The 20,975-nt window shown below is 32.4% G+C and overlaps 1 protein-coding gene across 1 annotated transcript in view; it reads right to left on the reverse strand.

Annotated features, from left to right (window-relative positions):
• Rfx3 (regulatory factor X3) overlaps window positions 1-20,975 on the reverse strand; it is a 305,603-nt gene that overhangs the window by 98,047 nt on the left and 186,581 nt on the right. The window contains exon 4 of the mRNA XM_077797836.1: window positions 13,737-13,995. Within this exon, the coding sequence (XP_077653962.1) occupies window positions 13,737-13,995 (259 nt within the window). The remainder of the gene's footprint in view (window positions 1-13,736; window positions 13,996-20,975) is intronic.

Below are 20,975 nucleotides of genomic sequence, written 5' to 3' on the forward strand. Positions count from 1 at the left end.
AAAAAAAAAAAGGCCTCCCTGCACATGTGGTTTATATAGACATGTATGCACATCAATGCAAATAAAATACCATATACACAATTAGGACTCTTTCTTAATGTAAATATTAACCTGTTATTCAACATTACTAATAAGACAGAAGGAAAATTGTATCATTTTACTTGTAGTTTTTATAGGTCAAGGCATATTCTCTTGACTTTTAAATGTCTTTTTAAAGTTTTTTAAAGGCCAAAGGTCAAGATTTATATATCCAACTATAATTATATATAAATTAAAATAAAAATATAATTAAAATTTATGTCACACTATATATTTTTTCCATTTTACAACTATTAAAGTGATGTAAAATAGAATACTAGAATACTTTATGTTTTGTAAACCTTTTTACATTAAATCTCATTTGATTTTCAAAACAACCTATAAAAAGTATGGGGAAGGAACATTATCTTCTCTTCCAAGATTAAAAAATTGAGGCTCTCAGGAATTGAAGGATTTTCATGAAATTACAAAGATATTAACTATGAGATCAGAATCTAAGATTTATCACTCTAAATTCAATATCATTTTCATTTTATAACAAATATAAATGAATCTAAATTGAGTGAAAATATCTCATATTATTTTAATGAAAATATCCTATGAGGAGTGGATTATAATATCCTATGAGGAGCAATTATAACTTACTAAGTAATTTATTATTAATAAGATTTACTTTCCAATAGGAAAGGGTTTAAATGTGATTGCCAAGTATTATGAAAATGATTTAAATGTGTTCAACTTCCAAATCAACAAAAAGTTTTGACTGCATAGTTAATTTTAATATTAAAAACAATTATCCTAATATATAATACGTATATTTTCTTATTAATACAACTTACTCTGTTAACCACTCAGTGAGCACTTTCTCAGAGAAATAACATTTCTGTTTCCCTGTGAAGGAATAGTAAATTCTTTAGAGAAATTTAGTCATGAGAATACACATAAGACCAGAAACTTTTTTCTAGGTAATTTATCTTCTGAACTTTAGGGTTTTAAATTTTGTTTGCATCTCAGATAAGGGAAAACCTAAATATTTCTACTTGATGACTTTTGTTTGGAAAATTATCTGTGATAGCTGGCAGGGACATGTAGCAACCACAGTTAACATGAGTTTGAAAAGACAATCTCAAGTTGAGCGCGTGTGTGTGTGGGGGGGGGGGGTGAGTAGGCTCTAAAAGGAGACTTCAATAAAAAAAGAACATTTGAACTTTATGTCTAGGCTACGAATCACTAAAAACAGAAGTTTTTCAAAATGTGGTGTTGAGTTAGTAGCATCAGAATCAACTGGGCACTTGTTAAAGATGCCAGGTAAAAAATATATAAATAAACAAACAACAACAATAAAATTCAATTACAAAAACACCCAAGGTGGGTTCAGTAGTGCAATCTTGTAATATCAGCAACTATGGAAGCTAAGGCAGGAGGATGGCAAGTTTAAGGTCAGCCTTGGCAATTTAGCAACACCTTGTCTTAAAAATAAAAAGGATTTGAAGTATAGTTCAGTGATAGACAGTTCTTGGGTTCGATTTCCAGTTTTAAAAAAAACTCCACAGCCAATGGAGAGTTTACAATCAGGTCTTACACAGGTACTGATAATGTTTTGACATTCTCCTCAATTTGCCCAAAGCAGAGTTGCAATGTTTTTTGTTGTTGTTTTCTTTGTTTGTTTGGTTTGGGTACTGGGAATTGAAACCAGGTTTGTTTAACCTCTGAGCACATCCGCAGACCATTTTTATTTTTTTACTTTTTATTTTGTGATAGGGCCACGCTAAGTTGCTGAAGCTGGCCCCCAAATTGCCATCCTCTTGCCTCATCCTCCTGAGCCACTGGAATTACAAACATGCACCACCGCACCTGGCAAAAGCAATGTTTTCTAGAATGTAAAATGCAAATCATCAGTGGGTTATAAAATCAATTATGTCATGATGATTCTTAAAAAAATAAGGAAATTAAATAAAGTAGAAAATAAGCAGAGCCATTGTATGCCATATGGATGTTTCATTTCATGGAACTTTGATTTTAGTCATATGTACATGTATACATATATAAAGCAGTCATGTGTATAGAGATGTGCTTTCATGAACATAGATATGAGTCTGTGAGTATGAGGATACAGTGTAAAGGTGTTTCTCATAGATACCATAAAACTTTCAATGCCTTGCACTAGCAGTTAAATCATTCTAAACTCCCTTTTAATCAAGGGACATCCTCTAAGGATCTACAGGGTATGTTTGGGGCACAGGTGGCCTGGCAAATGCACAGAGAAACACACCTAATCAAGCTAAGGCTCTGGCTATGATACTGCTCTTTAAATTTTAAGTTCAAGTGAACTATTAAGTCATTATGTAAATTCATTAACTCCACAGTGCTGTTGAAAAAAATTTAACTGTGAGAGATTCAGGACATGCTATTCTTTTTTAAAAATTTCAGAATGCCCCCCAAAACACATCTAGCCAGCTTTGCTTTTCATGTCTTCTTGAATTAGAAAGTAGCAAAGGATGAAATCTTGGTCTTAACACACTAAACATTTACAACAGACAAGTTTGAGATCTTAATAATGTTCAACTATGTAAAAATCTTCTCCTTTCTGTTCACTGATAATTTTATGATATCTAGAGAAAAATTCTAAAATATTACACTTTCAATCTGAAATTTTGGTAATTTTCTAATGCCTTAATCTATTCTGAAATTTCTTAAGGCAAAAAAACCCAACTTAGCTAAACATGTATAAACTAAATGTGTTCTGAAAACCTTTGGGATGGTAGGTTGAAACCAAGATTGTTTGTCTTTTGGGATTTTCTCTAATTACTTTGTCCAGCCCACATTCCTCCACCTCACAGGGACCCCATAAGGCTGCTATTATCAGTTTGTGATGATAAAACTAGTTTCTGAAACAGCAACTACAGAAGCATCTGGAGGTTAGAATTACCCTTTAGGAATCTGCTGCATTAGCATTAAGTTATAGGATTTCAGATCAAAGTTACATTTTCAAATGATCCTTGCCTTTTGCAATTTAATATAAGTAGTAAGAACATTTTCACTTTGTGTATGGTCTATATGATCACTAAAACTGAGGTTTTTATTGAAGTGTGGTCCTCCACCAGAATTACTAGAATCATCTGGGCACTTGTTAGAAATGCAAATTAATTCTGGGCCCTTGCTCACAATGACTGGATCAAAAGCCCTGGGAGTGAGATACAGTTATATATTTTAAGCAAAGCTCCAAATACACATTCAAATTAGAGGACTACTGCACTAAAACATAATCAATTTTTTTTCTTTGCTAGACAGTAACTACTTAGGTAGGTAGTATAAGCAGTCAGACAATTTAATTAAAGGGTGATTTTGCAGTCAGAGGATTTAGTTTTGTGCTTCTCTTTTAACTTTCTTGCAACCCAAACCTATAGAAACTTAGGGAATGCTTGAACTAATATTTGTAAAATTATCAGAAGAAAGGGACAATATAGCTTATTAACATTTATACCTTTTAAAATAATATGGTGAGAAACGTCAAAATTAATCACTTAACAAAAGTTTGAGGACTATTTGTGGATTTCCATTTTTGCCTTGGAGAAGATTAGGTGGCTTTCAGTGCCATGACTAGCTCCATTAGTCCGTTGGATGAACCCTCCCTTTTGTGGAAGTGCTTAGTGAACAGTGATTACTCAGTAACTAAAGAAAGTAATCCAAGGTTTGGGGTATAGCACAATGGTACAACACCTGCTTAGCATGTGTGAGGCCCTAGGTTCAATTCCCAGCTCTGGGGGGTGGGGGTGGAGGGGAGTGGTTAGGTTTAAATGTTATGAAATGTAAGCACTATGAAATAAGAAAATAATTTGGTCTAAATACATAAATACAAATACACAAATACAAAACATTCATTTTCATTCCAAAATAATGAATAAGAATGGCTGTAAAAAAAAACATCTAAATTTAGTGCAAGTTTCATTGTCTAAACTTTCAACAGTCTAAAAAAGGACTATATATAATGCATTAATTAAAGTAGAAATAAACAGAAGGAAGACTGATAGGGTAGAGAAAGGGAATCAGGGAGGGAGGAGGAGAAGAGAGGGGTAGTATTGGGGACTGAAATGGAGAAAACGATGTTACACATATTTTTTTAATATGTCAAAATAAACACCACTATCATGTATAACTATAATGAAATAAAATTAACATTTAAGAAGGAGGACTTTGGATCAAGGTTTAATTTCAATTGTGACACCTTATAGACAAGCTTAATACTGGCACCTGACGAAAAGGTATTTCAACTACATGCATTTGGAGAATAAGATCAATTAGATAAACTTTACAATCATTACTACATTGCTTGAGATTTTAAACAAATTACTTCTTAAGATATTATATTCATACACCTCCCACTTCTTTTTAGTTACATGTATCTATTATATGTCTAAAGATGTCTTTGTGCCTATATAAGCATGTACAAATACATGGTTTTATTTACACACACACACATACTTTACTCCTTGATTTTTTAATTGCTTTTGGCTTTTTGTTTTGGATATCTTTCCACATTAAAGTATATATGCAATGTTTCACTTTGTTTAAAACTACACTAAGTAACTGTAATTCAATGATAAACCACTTTTCTAGTATGCAAAAGGCCCTAGGTTCCATCGCCAGTGACACACACGCACGCGCGCGCACACACACACACACACACACACACACTATATATATATATTTTTTTTTTGAAAAATCCACAGAAAGGATAAATATTAGGATTTTCCACTATTTTAATTTAACAAGTAACTACAAGAAATATAGTTGTTTATGCAGTATGTGTGTGTGTGTGTGTGTGTGTGTGTGTGTATATATCTGTAGGATAAATTCTAGAGGTACACTCACTGGTTCAAAGGATATGTGTATTTTCAACTTAATAAACATTTCCACATTGCTTTCCAATCTTGTACCAGTTTAGACTCCCATCAACAGTGATTGAGAATGCCTAATTTCTTATACACTTGTCAAGGCTTACTTCTTCAGTTTTGCTCAGGTACAAGAAGAAAAATGGTATCTAATCATACTATACTTTTCATTTCCTTTGCAGTGGTGAAACTATTCATATACTGTCTCCATTTTTAATTTTTTTCTATGGATTTGTAAAAGTAGTCTATATGTTAAAAGAAATTACTCCTTTGACTATAATGTTTCAACGTGTTAAGCCATTTTATTGTTTCTCCACTGCCTTTGTTTATTGGGCTTTTTGTTATACAGAATGTTTTCATTTTTATGTAATTGAGTTTATCAATCATTCTTTATAGCGTCTGGATTTTACATCATGCTTTCTACTTGAAAAGAATAATAAATACATTTTCCATCCAAGTGAAATTTAATTTTGGTATAAGGAATAATGTATGGAACTAATTTAATTTTCTTTTCTAAACTGTTTATCCTACTATTCAAAACATCATTTATTTAATGATAATTTATTATTTCTCCACTGATAGGCAATGTCACCTTTATTCTCTACTATATTCCCATATGCATTTGTCCTATTTCAGTTTTCTAGTCTATTCCATTTGCTGGTCTATTACTGTGCCTAGACAATTCTGCTTTAATTATAATTTTATACCTGTTTTCATAAGCAGTTGTCTGTTTCCTCCCTGCTCGTTCCCTATTCTTTTTCTTTTTACAAAAGTTTCTCTATTATTCTTATATATTTATTTATAGAAAGAAAAAATATATTGGTATTTTGATTAAGATTATGTTAAAATATCTTCTTATGTAAATTTAGGGAGAGTCAACATTTGATACTGATATTTCTTATCTAAGAATATGGTATGTATTCTAATTACTCAAGTTTCCTTTTGTGTCCCTCAGGAATTTTATTTAGCAGTTAGATTTATACACACATTAATAGTTTATTATCATATACTTTTGTTTTTTATTGTAAATAAGACCTCTGCTTCTATCAAATTTTTTTAAATTACTGTTTTTTGCATCTTGAAAAGCTGTTGATTTTATCATATACTAATTTTTTTTAATTTATTTTTTTAATGTTGGTTGTTCAAAACATTACATAGTTCTTGATATATCATATTTCACATTTTGATTCAAGCGGGTTATGAACTCCCATTTTACCCCGTATACAGCTTGCAGAATCACATCAGTTACACTTCATTGCTTTACATATTGATAAACTCATGTCTGTTGTATTCTGCTGCCTTTCCTATCCTCTACTATCCCCCCTCCCCTCCCCTCTCCTCCCCTCTTCTCTCTCTACCCCCACTACTGTAATTCATTCCTCCCCCTTGTACTGTTTTTCCCTTTTCCCTCACTTCCTCTTGTATGTAATTTTGTATAACCCTGAGGGTCTCCTTCCATTTCCATGCAATTTCCCTTCTCTCTCCCTTTCCCTCCTACCTCTCATCCTTGTTTAATGTTGGTCTTCTTCTCGTGCTCTTCTTCCCTAGTCTGTTCTTAGTTACTCTCCTTATATCAAAGGAGACATTTGGCATTTGTTTTTTAGGGCTTGGCTAGCTTCGCTTAGCATAATCTGCTCTAATGCCATCCATTTCCCACCAAATTCTATGATTTTGTCATTTTTTAATGCAGAGTAATACTCCATTGTGTATAAATGCCACATTTTTTTTTATCCATTCGTCTATTGAAGGGCATCTAGGTTGATTCCACAGTCTTGCTATTGTGAATTGTGCTGCTATGAACATCGATGTAGCAGTGTCCCTGTAGCATGCTCTTTTTAGGTCTTTAGGGAATAGACCGAGAAGGGGAATGGCTGGGTCAAATGGTGGTTCCATTCCCAGCTTTCCAAGAAATCTCCATACCGCTTTCCAAATTGGCTGCACCAATTTGCAGTCCCACCAACAATGTACAAGTGTACCCTTTTCCCCACAACCTCGCCAGCACTTATTGTTGTTCGACTTCATAATGGCTGCCAATCTTACTGGAGTGAGATGGTATCTTAGGGTGGTTTTGATTTGCATTTCTCTGACTGCTAGAGATGGTGAGCATTTTTTCATGTACTTATTGATTGATTGTATGTCCTCCTCTGAGAAGTGTCTATTCAAGTCCTTGGCCCATTTGTTGATTGGGTTATTTGTTATCTTATTGTCTAATTTTCTGAGTTCTTTATATATTCTGGATATTAGGGCTCTATCTGAAGTGTGAGGAGTAAAGATTTGTTCCCATGATGTAGGCTCCCTATTTACCTCTCTTATTGTTTCTTTTGCTGAGAAAAAACTTTTTAGTTTAAGTAAGTCCCATTTGTTGATTCTAGATGTTAACTCTTGTGTTATGGGTGTCCTATTGAGGAATTTGGAGCCCGACCCCACAGCATGTAGGTCGTAGCCAACTTTTTCTTCTATCAGATGCCGTGTCTCTGATTTGATATCAAGCGAGAGAAAGGGATTCAGATTCATTTTGTTGCATATGGATTTCCAGTTTTCCTTCTCAAAAATAGATCATATATTATGTCACAGGGAAACTCTTAGTCAATATAAAGGAGTAGAGATAATACCATCATATACTAATTTTTAACTCAGTCACCTCTCACATTACAGTTTCGTCTGATTCTCTTATGATTTTTATTAGGTACACAATTATATCATCTATAAACTGTAACCTCTTTAGTTCCTATTTTTATATTTAATTTCCTTCTCTTGCCTTACTGCATTTGTTCTGTACTTTGGAAAGCACAATTAAATATCACACCGTCCATTCTTATGAGACAGATGGGAAAGTCACTAAAACTTACACCAAGCAAATTTAAAATAAATGTTTAAAATTATTTCTAACAGTCTGTAGCTACATTATAAAACCCTTAACCCATGAAATTTATCGCCATCCACAGTTTAAATTAAACACCGTAGCTAGATTTTAAGACGAACCAGATAATTTCCGTAGCCAATAAACAGAACTGGAATTATACATACTGAAAGAGTGGTAATCAAATCATACAGTTTGCAGGATGAACAAATAATGGGTCATGAAGAAATTCCCTCACATTAGAAAAGTGATAACTGGTCATAGGCCTTGTGTTGTATTATACCCCATTAAATTAGAAGAAACAGTACTGAAACTTTCTGGGTCTAACTTAGAAGCTATTCACAGGCAACAGTCTATTTCATTTTGCCACTAATACATTTCATGTTTTATCTGATTTAACTGATTTTTTTCCTAGATATTTCTGGAAATGTTATAATACACCTCTGTTCTGAAATGCCATGTAAGTTAAAATAGCTGAAAAATAAAATTACTTATTACTACATTTGCATTAAAATTTCAGGGGAATTCATTGGTTGTACTCAAGAGAGACTGAAGGCCATGTCATTCTGTTTGTCTTACTCTTCTAGTTTATCAAGATTTCTAGGAGAAAAATGTTTTACAGCCTTAACTGTAAAATTACTGTCTCTAGGTCTCATCAGCTTTAAGGCTGGAGCAATGTGAAACTGACTGACAGCTGAATGGAATATAGATGAAATGATGGAGACCACAAATCACTCAAAGTCCCATTTTATTAAGTGCTTTGAAAATCATGTCCTAGAACCTTCAGTCAATTTATGATTTAGTACAAGATGCAGAAGATTTGTACTGTGTCTAAGGAGTTTCATTTGATGGCTCAGATTGCCCTAGAGGAAAAGGGACATAGGAAAAAGGAAATGCTAAGATCATAATAGAGATACATGCTTCTGCTTGAATAAGTGAAGAAGTGTTTTATTCCCTTAATCATTGAGATTGACTAGAACATAAAATTGTTTTTTAAAATAAAAACTATGAATTATGCACAATTTGCATACTACTAACTTAAAAATTATTTTCTTTCAGTAATGCCTATATATATGATAATTAAACAGACACTTTTCATCTCATGTAATTACATTGTTTTTTTAATCTCAATATAGCCCAAACCAATAATCCATCATTATTTTAACACAGTGTTTCTTTTAGTAAGATAGATGAACAACTCAGCTACTTTTCTTTTGGCAAAGGGTGGTATTGGGGATTGAATTCAGTGGCACAGTACCACTGAGTTACATCCCTAGTCCTTGTACTTTTTATTTTCAGACAGGGTCTGTCTAAAGTTGTAAATGCCGGCCTCAAACCTGCCATCCTCCTGCCTCAATCTCCGAAGTTGCTAGGATTACAGTTAATTACAGTCCTGCACCACTGCACCCAGCCCAGCTACTTTTAATATAATCACTTTTTATAAATATAAGGAGTCCTTCAATGTACTGATATGAAAAAACAAACTCCAAATCATGCTGTAAGGTAGGGGGAAAGCAAAATTAAGCATTTTTGCTATAATATATCTGAAAAAATTAAAGGAATTCTGCTTGTATATTCAAAGAATGTTTCTCGAATGATGCTTAAAGAACATGATAACATTGGTTGGTTCTAAGAAATGAAATTAACAAAAAATTTCAAACAAAGCAAATGGCCATAGGCACCATATCAGCAAAAAAAAAAAAAAAAAAAAAGAAGGTAAAATGATTTTTCAGGGAACTTAAAACATTCATCCTAGAAAAAGCATTTCCCTATTCCAAATTCATAAGCATATAAACCCAAGGATTAAAAAAATAAAAGTTTTTACCTAAAAGTCTGATACAAATTCTTAGCTTTCTATAAATAAGTTAAGCTAAACTTTTACAGCAGATAGACATTCATATTTTCTTCCAAAAACTAAATTATAATATTTTATATTAATGAAAGAAATATGAATATCAATTTCAAAACATTTTCCTTATGCTTCTTATTGAAATCTAATCTTAGCAAAAGCCTTTTAACATACATAATTACTAAAAGTAAATAAATAAAGGCGTTAAGATTAGCTTTCATAGCCCAGTCTGAAATGCTTAAAGTAATCTTATTTTATTATTAAAACCCCAAAAACTCCACAAATCAAACTCCATTTGATTATAGGAATAGAAACACTACAGGAGGCGCAAATAAAGCTTTTTAAAGCATATTACTAATTATTGTATAGTTTAAGATAAACTATGCTATGATGAGCATAAAACAACCAGCTTTCTTCATCCGTATACCTTGAGAAACTGTTTATACATTAAGGTAAACTTTTCTTTGTGGTAGGATATCATTTCTAATAATTCTAAATGAATGTATGTCTGTATAGAAATAGTTTGAATGTAAAAGGGAGTCAACACAATTTTTCTGAGAACCATTGCAAGAAAATTTGTTAGCCAGGAATTGAATAAGAGTGGGCAGTTGCTATTCCCAAGTATCCAAATTTAACTAGTTCCACATCAACTGAATGTATTGACTCTACATTCCACTTACTTCTAAGCTTGTAAGTAATAGTCCAGTTGACTAAAAAATTCCTTGGTATTCACAGGCTACTGGTTCTAGGAACCTCCTCAGACACCAAAAGCTGTAGATTCTCAAGTCCCTTATGTAAAATGGTGTAGCAGTTGTATAAAACCTATGAGCACCCCCTCCTGTGTATTTTAAATCATGTCTAGATTATTTATTATTTACAATACCCACTTAAATGTAAATGCTATATAAACAGTTATTACATTATATCATTTAGGGAATAGTGACAAAAAATCTGTACATGTTCAGTACATATACAAGTTTCTTTTTTTTGGATATTTTCTACCTGAGGTTGGTTGAATCCATGGATGTGAAACCTGTAGGTATAAAGAGCTGACTGCATAATTTCCAGTCAGGAATTTTGTCCACAATATAGGATACTACTATGTAGTCAGTTGAATCATTCATGTTATAGGTTATAGGTTGAGCAAGAAGAATAACCAGAAAAACTGAACTAAGTATAGTACAGTTTGGCCCAATATTTGGAAAGAAATAGATTGAATCTTGACCAAGTAGTTGCCAAAGATTGTGCTCAAATACACCATTTTGTGTGGTTTTATGGTAAACAAAAAAGATGAATTCAAGCAAATTCCCTTCAATGAACTGGTAAATTAGCACCTACTTAAAAAAAAAAAAAAGTCTTGATTTCTACAAGTTGAAACAAACAAAAATTGACCAATTTTCTAACATTTGGTAAGAAGAGGCTGGTAGAAAATCTTAATTAGGTCCATAGTCCTTATTAAACACTGCTAACTTTACTACTATAATGTGAAGTGCATACTGGGAATCATTTTCTCACTCTGAATCAAACTCATGAAAATCTTCAGATTGAGAGGGGGATCTAAATAAAATACATCCTTTGGTAATAAATGCAAGGTAATACAATAAACACTAGTAGATAAGTATGTACCACCACATGGGATTTGATAAGGTACATTGTGTTTTATTTTCATATAAAAGATATCTTCAATTTTTATACTTTTTGTTAAAAAATAAAAAATATTCTTATTAAAAAGGAAAACAACCCCAAAATCATTTTAGACAGAATTTTCATCATTAAAAAATCAATCTCAAATATGAATATTTTAAAATGTAAATTAATATGTATAATTGATATTATGAATTGATGATTCTTAGAAGAATTTTCAAATATTGCCAATTATATTTAGTAATTTTATGTGTCTAATTTATTGATGAATATAGTAAAAATCACATATCATATTTGTGTATTGGGTAACTGAAGGGGTAATGTTACTTTTCCTGTACTATAGAGAAGACCTTCATCAAAAAATTCTATCCATTTAACTAAATATATATATACATGTATATATATAAAAATACAAATATATAAACATATATATATATATGTAGATACATATGTATATGTTTATATATTTGTATTTATATATATATTTTCTCTGTTAATGTTTGCAAATATATTTACATGACTTGGAATATACATCTTAGCTAATTTAGTGATAGAACTAGTCAGTTTAATAAACCTAAATATGGTTGCTGGGGATGTTTAATAAGTAGCTAAAATAAGTGTGAAGGCAAGTGGGAATGGCAAGAGAAGGTAAGGTAGGAAAGGATGGGATACCAACATGAGAGAGGGTAGATGAAAAGAAAAGTGTGAAAGTACACATTTGCCTTGCTTTTCAGTTTTCCTAGGGCCTCAATAAGTGGCAAGTACTTTGATTTGCAGGGAAAATAACTTTCTAGGTGGCCTTCATTAGGAGTGCTATCAAGTACTGGTACCTTTTTTCTCCTTTTCCTTTTGTGGTTATGTTCACATAGTATTTTATAATTTAAAAAAAAATACTGTGATTCTTAAAAGCCAGAAGGAAATTAGGAAATAATTTACTTTAAACAACGCCTTATTTTATTGATAGGGGAACTGAGGTCCAGAGAGTCTATGAATTATTAATGGCAATTCTCTTCACTTTCTAATCTATATAAACATACTGGTGTGACCAAAAGGTTTAGAAATACTATATTTAATATCAGTAACAGCACAAGACAAATACACAAAATGCTTCAAAAGCACAAATTACAGAAAGGAACTCTCCATTTAGAACAGCTAGTTATCTATTCTGATGTTAATAACAAATCCTGAATTAAAAACAAAAGGCTTTAAAAATAGATTAGGGAAAAAAAATCACTAAATGATGAAAGTGTGAACATATGTAATCACCACAAATACACAAAATATATGCAAAGTACTTACCACATACATATAACATCTTGAAGAAAATCCACTAAATAATAAATATAAACCTCTCTTAGTATTTCTCCCAACTTTATTTCTACCTTATTTCATTTCAAGAACAAACTCTATGGTAAGATGGTGGGAAAAGGATACATCTACTTAGTTCAAATCCCTACTACCCTTTTATATGAAATATCTATAAAATCAATTTCACTGCTACTTCAATTTAAATGATCATTCTCTCTTATATGCTTGGTTGATATAAAAATAGGAAATTCAGGTTATTAAGTTTGATATTTAATCTTATACTACTTACTTTCTATGATTATTTCTGTGACATCATTTGAACACATTCAAGCATATTGTATCAAAGTATTTAATTTTAAAAACTTGAAATCCCAGATACAAATATGCCAGGCAAGTTCGCTGCTGCTGAGCCACAACCCCTGCCCCAACATAAATATTTTTCATCTGAATCAACTGTATATGTGCTTCACAAATCTCTGGTAGAATAGAACATGACTTTACAAATGGCACCTGGGCAGCCTTTTTAAATTTTACTAGTTAAGTACTGATTTCAATATGAATTAGGGGACAAAACTACACATGACTTTTTATTTTAAAAGTGAATCAGGCTTAAAATGTATTAAGTAAATAATATTACAGGCAGGAGGTGAATATGATAAAACTTAAATATCTAAGGTACGGGAAAACTGTCCTACATAACTAACACCTCTGGGAATGAGCTGGAATAAACGCAAGTGAAAAAACTGAGGAAAATTCCACATTAAACTATATTTTATTTTCTATTTTACTAATTGGCGTTTACCTTATAAAGTAAGTAGCATAATAAAAAGTTATTTCAATAGAAATTGCAAATATTTAATAATATCACTGAAGAAAGCCTATTAAAATTAGCAGTTTTAGGAGTACAACTCAACTCTAACTTCCTATTACTGATAAAAAGTTCCTAATTCATTTAATTGGGGGCACACATATCAGTAACATTCTATGTAATAATATATATACTACATGCTATACACTATCATAATAGTATAATTGCTTAACACATTCTTGCCCCAGTCCAGTCTTTGTGGTTCTCTTCCCCTACAGAGGAAATAATGTACAACAGAAATCATCAAGAAGCTAAACTGACCAAATGAATACTTACTGTTGCTGGGGAGGCCCGAGTAGTGTGTGTCACTGAGTGACCAGAATTCTCCATTGAATTGCCAATCAGATAGGTTCCTCCAGAGCTGCTGATGAGTTGACCTCCTGTGACACCCATCTGGATCCCACCAGTACCCACCATACTGTGGGAGGAGACCACGGTAGTCACCTGTGCAGAACTCCCTTGAGTATCAAAGTAATTTCCTCCAGTGTTTTGGCTGTACATCTGTGTTTCTGTGTAAGGATAAGTTGTTGTTCGGCTTTAGAAGAAGAAGAAGAAAGGAGAAATTTACTAGCTGATTTATATCATCTGTTTAATTTATCTTCTAATATGGGTCTATTTAAAATAGACAATTTAGTCTTTGGAATATGACAAGTTTTTCATTTTTGTAAGAAACTTAATTCCTGGAAATAGTTGGGTGTATTTTCCAAATTAAAGGTACATGTCTTAAAAAGGTATCTCAGCACCCTTCTATACTTTAGGGGGTTGGCCTTCTTCAGCTGCCTATCATGGGCATATAAATAAGCTCTGTTGTTAACTTCATTCAAAGGAATCTTGCTGATGGATTTTTTCACTTCCTTATAAAACCACCTGCCAGGCAGGCACAGAGATGCACACCTGTAACTCCCGTGGCTAGAGAGGCTGAGGCAGGATGATCACAAGTTCAAAATCAGCCTCAGCAACTTAGCAAGATCCTTAGTAACTTAGTGAAACCCTCAACATAAAAAAATTTTAAAAATGACTCAGAGGTAAAACACCATCCCACATACCCTGGGTTCAATTCCCAGTTCCAAAAAACAACAACAACAACAAAACCAATCCACACAAAAAACCCTTGCAAATCCCAGTTTCAGAAAAACAGCTATGTCATGAATGGAGGCTGAGAAGTGAACTTTCTACATCTCTTCACTTTCCTGAATGACTCCTAATACCCCTCCATAAATAAGGTAGCTTGCATGAATCTCCTTCTTACTACCATAAGGACCTTGAGCAAAAACAGTTTTCCCATCTTGGACCCAAAATCCCTATCTAACATCTCTTTCTTCATACCCAAGCCTCTCCATTATGAGATAACTATGCCCCCCAACCCCCTTCTTGTTCTCACTTTCTGCTTTCTAACAACTGTGGTCAAGCTTCTGTCCCTAGTCTTTTATTTAAATTGCTTTTAATAAGGTCATTTGTGACCAACTTTAAATATCAAGCTCAAAGGCTCCTGTCAGCCCTCATTTTTTTTAACCAATCTGTAGTATAACATTGTTGATCACTCCATATTGCCCTTTTCCTCCTTTTTTTCTGTTCTGATTTAACTTATTTTTCATTTTCAATTGACTCTAACTTACATTTTAAGATGAATTTCCTTTAAATTTTATAATACTTAAATGTTCACAGAAGTTACAAAAATATACAGAAATACAAAAATGTACAGTCACAAAAATATAACATATTATGTTTTAAAAATTCAAATACAAAATTAAATTCCCCAGTTCATGCTATTCTCTTTAATTTCACATCCCAGAGCTAGTCACACGTGACAGTATGGCATGCACGTTTTCAAACAGTTCCTATACTTCTGTTAAGGCTTTTCTATCTTAACCACTCCTGTCCCTTAGTTTCAAAGGCATTTTGTTTCTACTTTTATTTTTTGTCTCCATTTTCCTGGCACTTTATTTTCTGAGGTTCAGATTTTTATGCTTATTTTAAGTTATACCATTGCCTTATCACCTACTACATAACAGATGCTGTTCATAGTAAGTAATCATCAGAGTTGATATCTCTGCCTCCTTTATTTTCTAGTTATATATTAAGAATTTTAAATCTGAGTTTCTAACAGCCAATCAAAAGTTATTTTTATTAGGAAACCCCACAATATATGGGCAGCTTCATATGTAAAATCTAAAGTATGATGAGATTACTTCTCTGTTTTGCTCTTCTATAGTTATCCTCTCAGTGAGCAGCACCACCATGTTCAGTTTTGGAAAATAATGCTGATTCTTCCCTCACTTAGAAAGACATGAATCACAAAGTGCTATCAATTTTACCTTCTAAATAAAATTCAAAATTTCCAATTCTCTTTTTTCTTCTCATATTCACTGCCTTAATTCATAATGTTCTCTATTATAACTGCTTATACTTGGTTTCGATTCCACGAATTGGGCTCTCTTCCAACCTACTTCCAACTTTGCTGCTCCAGTTTTGTTTCTACAGGAATTTTGTAAAATGCAACTGTGGAAACAAAACTTTACTTGAAAATCTTTCCATGATTCCCTCTTGCCTTCAAAATTCTCTCTTTCCTTCAGAAAATGTTCACAAACTTTGACAGATTTATAGAAAGCCTGAGAGTCTGATGCCTACATATTAGGACTCAGTTCTAGCCACATTCTCGAAGGCTTTTTTTCACTAGTATTATAATGACCATTTTGCTCATGCTCCCAAAGCGTGATTTTTCTCTTGCTTCTGTTTTACTACATATGGTTTCCTCTGCCCAGAAGGTGTTCGTATTTGTCTTCGTCATAATCATCCTTAAACTCTCATCTTAAGCTACTTATTTTGAATTATTTTCTGCATCTTTTGCTTTCCATTACCACTCCTCAGAGTGATGTTATATTTTGTTTTCTGTATTTTTCTAACACTGTGTATTCCGGAAATACAACTCTCAATATGCTTATTCTCATAACTTTGTATTCCCATGAAATTTTTACTTCTTCCCATCTGTAATCTCAATACTTAATAAGTTGCTGGTGCACAATGAGTACAATTCTATTTAAAGTATACTGGATATAATAACCAGATTCATAAATTTCAATAATACAAACTCTTTTATGTTTGTTAAAACATGAGAAAACATGCCTAAATTTTAAAGATTTCTGTATTTTTAAGCCATTGTAATGGCTATAATTTACAGTATGAATATTAGTAAGATTATAATGGTATTCAGAAAGTATTTCATATTGGATAATATTAATCCTTTCCAGAAAGCACCATAACAACTTCAGGTATAAATTTTAGTTTGGGGTGATGATAGAAACAAAACCCTAGAGAACATTCTTTTAACAGATAAAAAAAAAAGTCATTTAAATATATATGTATGTGTGTATACATTTGTTTCACCATTGCTCTATTTTCTGGAAACCTCATTTATTAAGTAAAATGACCATGTTGATTTCAATTTTACATAACAAGAGAAATTAGGCCATTTTAACTTATGCCCACATAATACAACAGTGGCCTCATTTAACTGTGCTTAAAGTAACACAACCTGATGTTGGTATTTAAGTATAGTCAAATAAGTTGTACAGATAGATATAGGACAATAAATACTTTGAAAGATATAGCACACTGTGATGACTTTCTTTTCAATATTCCAAACAGGGAGAATAAGTATACCTTTTAACAGAAGGTAGATTTTGCAAATAAAAAATACAATAATAACTAATGGTAGCTCATATTTATTGACCATTTACTATGCAACTGACTATTCTATGTGCTTTTCACAAACTTACTCATTTAATCTTTATGACTACTCTTTGAGGTACGTATAGTTATGACTCTTATTTCATACACAAGCTGAATAACTGCAGTTTGGGTAGGTTAAGAAGCTTTGTCCAGAGCACACAGCTGATGAACCATGGATTTGGAATCTGAACTGAGCCCACACTCTCAATTATTTCATAACATAAAAAAAACTTTAACATTTTATGCATGTCAATGATACATGAGAACAAATACTAAGGAACAGCCATAACAGGTGGTATATAGGGCATATGAATTTTCTGTTGCTATTTGGTACTTCCTGACCCCTTAACTCACTGTTTACTAGCACCTAACTATTCCCTCTTCTCACCCAGAATTCTCACCCATGCTGATGACGCCCTTGTGGTAAAAAAGAATAGTTGGATAAGGCAGAGCCAACTGAAAAGATATTTACCACCACACAACTGAATATTAGAAGTTCTATAATCATGGAATTTCCACACCATTATAGGAGAAATCTCCCAAGGGATTTAAATCACTCTATGCCCTCTTTATGTAATTATTTCTTAGTGAACAAAGTAATACAAATGCATCACAGAGATATGTATAAACTCTATGTAACCCACTACTCAGTATAAAAATGTAACAGTAAAAAACAAACTACTTAATTTTCATACTTCCTTCTAGCTGGATGTGATTCATGAGCTAGAAAAATAACCAAAGAACAGCAGAAGGAAGTAAGTTGCTAAAGAGCATGTCCAATCTATAAACTATCACCATTACTCCAATATTCAATCATGGAGGATAGGACTATGAAGAAAGTTTGGCTACTGCATAAACACAATTCAGGCCAAAGACTGGCAATTTCTAAAGAGTAAAAAAATTATGTCAAGAAATGAAGTGTCATGAATTGTCTGAACTTCACTTGGACAAAAATACACTTGGAGACTTTAAAACACTGGGTTGAATAATAGAGGCAGACATGATTTCTTTAGTCACTGTTCTTTAAAGTTAAGAAAGCCAGCTTTAATCCATTTATTGGAATCATTTGAGTCTGAGCTGAAGTCATGCACAAGCATCTCCTAAAAGACTTTTCCATATCTAAAAGTGCTTTCAGCTCCTGAACAAAAACTGAAGAATTTATTTTTACAAAGAAGTACCAACAGCAAAAGTAAGTAGTTCCTACTTAGGTAGTAGAAATAAGATTCTTTAATTCTGACACATCAGATCAGCTTGTTTTTCACCTTGTATATATTTAATACTCCTTCATATGAGTTATTGCTTGCACACTATTTCCCCTAGAAATCTCTAAAACATATGTTCAAGAAAATTACTCAATTTTTGGCATATCAAATTGAAAGCTGCTAACTATTTATGGACTATATATTCCTGAAATAGCTAAATCCTAAGCAATTTTGTGCACATTTAAAAGATGCTGCTGTGTTCATTTTGTTTTATTGATTTCCACAGACTGTCATGAAAATAATGTGTCATATTGTTTCTATAGTAGAAGAGAAATCTTTCCATTGTTTCTCAAATGTATCCAGTAATGAATGTGTACACACAGATATGTGATACTTGCTGACAGAAGCTTCTTCAAATCTAACTCTATTATAAGGTTTTATGTAAATGTCAGAACTCTGATCCATTTACTTCAGTAAATTAGTGCTGCCTTCATCTCATCATACTTTAGCATATACCTAGTCTAAGCATGACCCTGAATATTCTCTGCTTACTTATTTATTATAGCCAATCTTTCTGTTTCCTTGAGTTTCTACTGTCTTATCCACAAGTCCAGATACACAGTCTCTCTAAATCATGTGTTTTATGTTTTACCAAGGTTTTACATATCCTCCCAATAGGCTTGTCACTATAAAAATCAAGCAATGATATGAAAGTAATACATTAAGAAAATAAAACGGCTTGCAAATTTCATGCCATAAATTATATTACAAGGATAGAATATAGTAATGGTGATCATTATAATATTTTACATTAGTTGTGAATAATGTAATTTTCAGACTACACTGTATGCATTATTTTAACAAATATTTACTAACCATTTGCTCTGGCACTTAGAATATAACGGTACCAAACAACATGATCTCTATTATCATAAGGGCTATATAATATAAGGACTATGTGGGCAAAAATAAGAAAGGAAATAAGTATAAATGTTCTTAGGTAATATAAAAAGAAAAATAAAATATTAAAACAAATGGGAGGAGACACACTAAATAGTCAAAGAATGTTATCTCTGAAGGATAGATATTTAGGTTGAGACTAAAAGATGAAAAGGAGTCAGCCCTATAGAAAATAGGGGTAAAGAATATATCAGGAAGAGAGTACAAAAATTCTTGCAACACAGGAAAAAGCCAAAACACAGAAAAGATGCTGATATTTAGGAAGAAATGATATAAGTCTATAACATTCTAGATTTTTTTAAAAGGCTATTATAAAGAAAGGAAGTTAAATAAGAAGGTAAAAACTAAACATGCAGTCAGAGTAAACAAACACTTTTTTTTTAAACTGTGATTCATGATCCAGTAGAGGGTCATTAAATAAATTTCAAAAGGTCACAATAGCATTTTTAAAAAAACAACAAAATAGAACAGACAGACTAGATTAAAAGACACCAGAGCATATTACACTTAGTGAGAATAAGAACTAACTTTAGGAACTTTAGTTTCTGTCAGAAATTAAAACCTCTGCCTTAAACAGTATACATGTTCATATGCACATGCATGTACCTGAGTATAAAATGTATGTGTGATTTCTTCACTGGTAGATTCAAAAGCTTAAACACAGTTGTTTTAGATAATCACAAGAAGTTTGGATTTAGTTGGGACAGGGTAGAGGGGCATTTGGATAGGTGAATTCAGAAGAATCTTCTAGCCAAAAAGAAACAACCTGAACAAAGACCTAAGGGCAGAGAATGAAGAGTTACACCAAGGGGAAAAAAAGGTCAGATAGGTAGAAGGGGAAGGGAGGGGGCATGGGGTTATTAATGATGGTGGAATGTAATGAACATTATTATCCAAAGTATGTGTATATATATATATATATATATATATATATATATATATATATAAAGACACAAATTGGTGTTAATATACTTTATAATACAACTTGAGATATAAAATATTGTGTTCTATATGTGTAATAAGAATTGTAATGCATTCCACTGTCATATATAAATTTTTTAAATTAATTAAAGAAAAAGGAAAAAAAAGGATTAGCCACTGTCTGAGGTCAAGATTCTAATAAACAAAGAGAAGGTCAGCTACTCTTTTCTCTTCATTATTTAATAACTTGCCAAATTACTTTCAGTGTTCAGTATGGTGCATAAACTCTTGTCTAATTAAAGTTAAATATTGACCTCAAAATATCAAATAAATAAAAGTGAAACATGTTCCAGTTGAAGGGGACCCAGAAGACAGAGCAGAGTCTGTTTTCTCCTCTTCGCATGATATACAGCCAGACCTAAGCCGTTCCTTTCATCCCAGGACTCCATAGCACACAGTCAGACAACCAATGGTTAAGTGATGTGTGTGTGTGTGTGTGTGTGTGTGTGTGTGTGTGTGTGTGTGTTTGTGTGTGTACTGTGTGCTGTGGGGAGAGAGAAAGAAGAGATTTCTCCAATAAAATAAAGCTGACATAGTCACTACCCACATAGGAAAATTCATTAATTCCAGGGAACTGCTAATACCTTAAATACTATTGAACAATTTAAAATTTTGTAATTTATGGTCAGAATGATCTATATCC

The sequence above is a fragment of the Urocitellus parryii genome, chromosome 4 (assembly GCF_045843805.1).
Source record: "Urocitellus parryii isolate mUroPar1 chromosome 4, mUroPar1.hap1, whole genome shotgun sequence".
Lineage (NCBI taxonomy): Eukaryota > Metazoa > Chordata > Mammalia > Rodentia > Sciuridae > Urocitellus > Urocitellus parryii.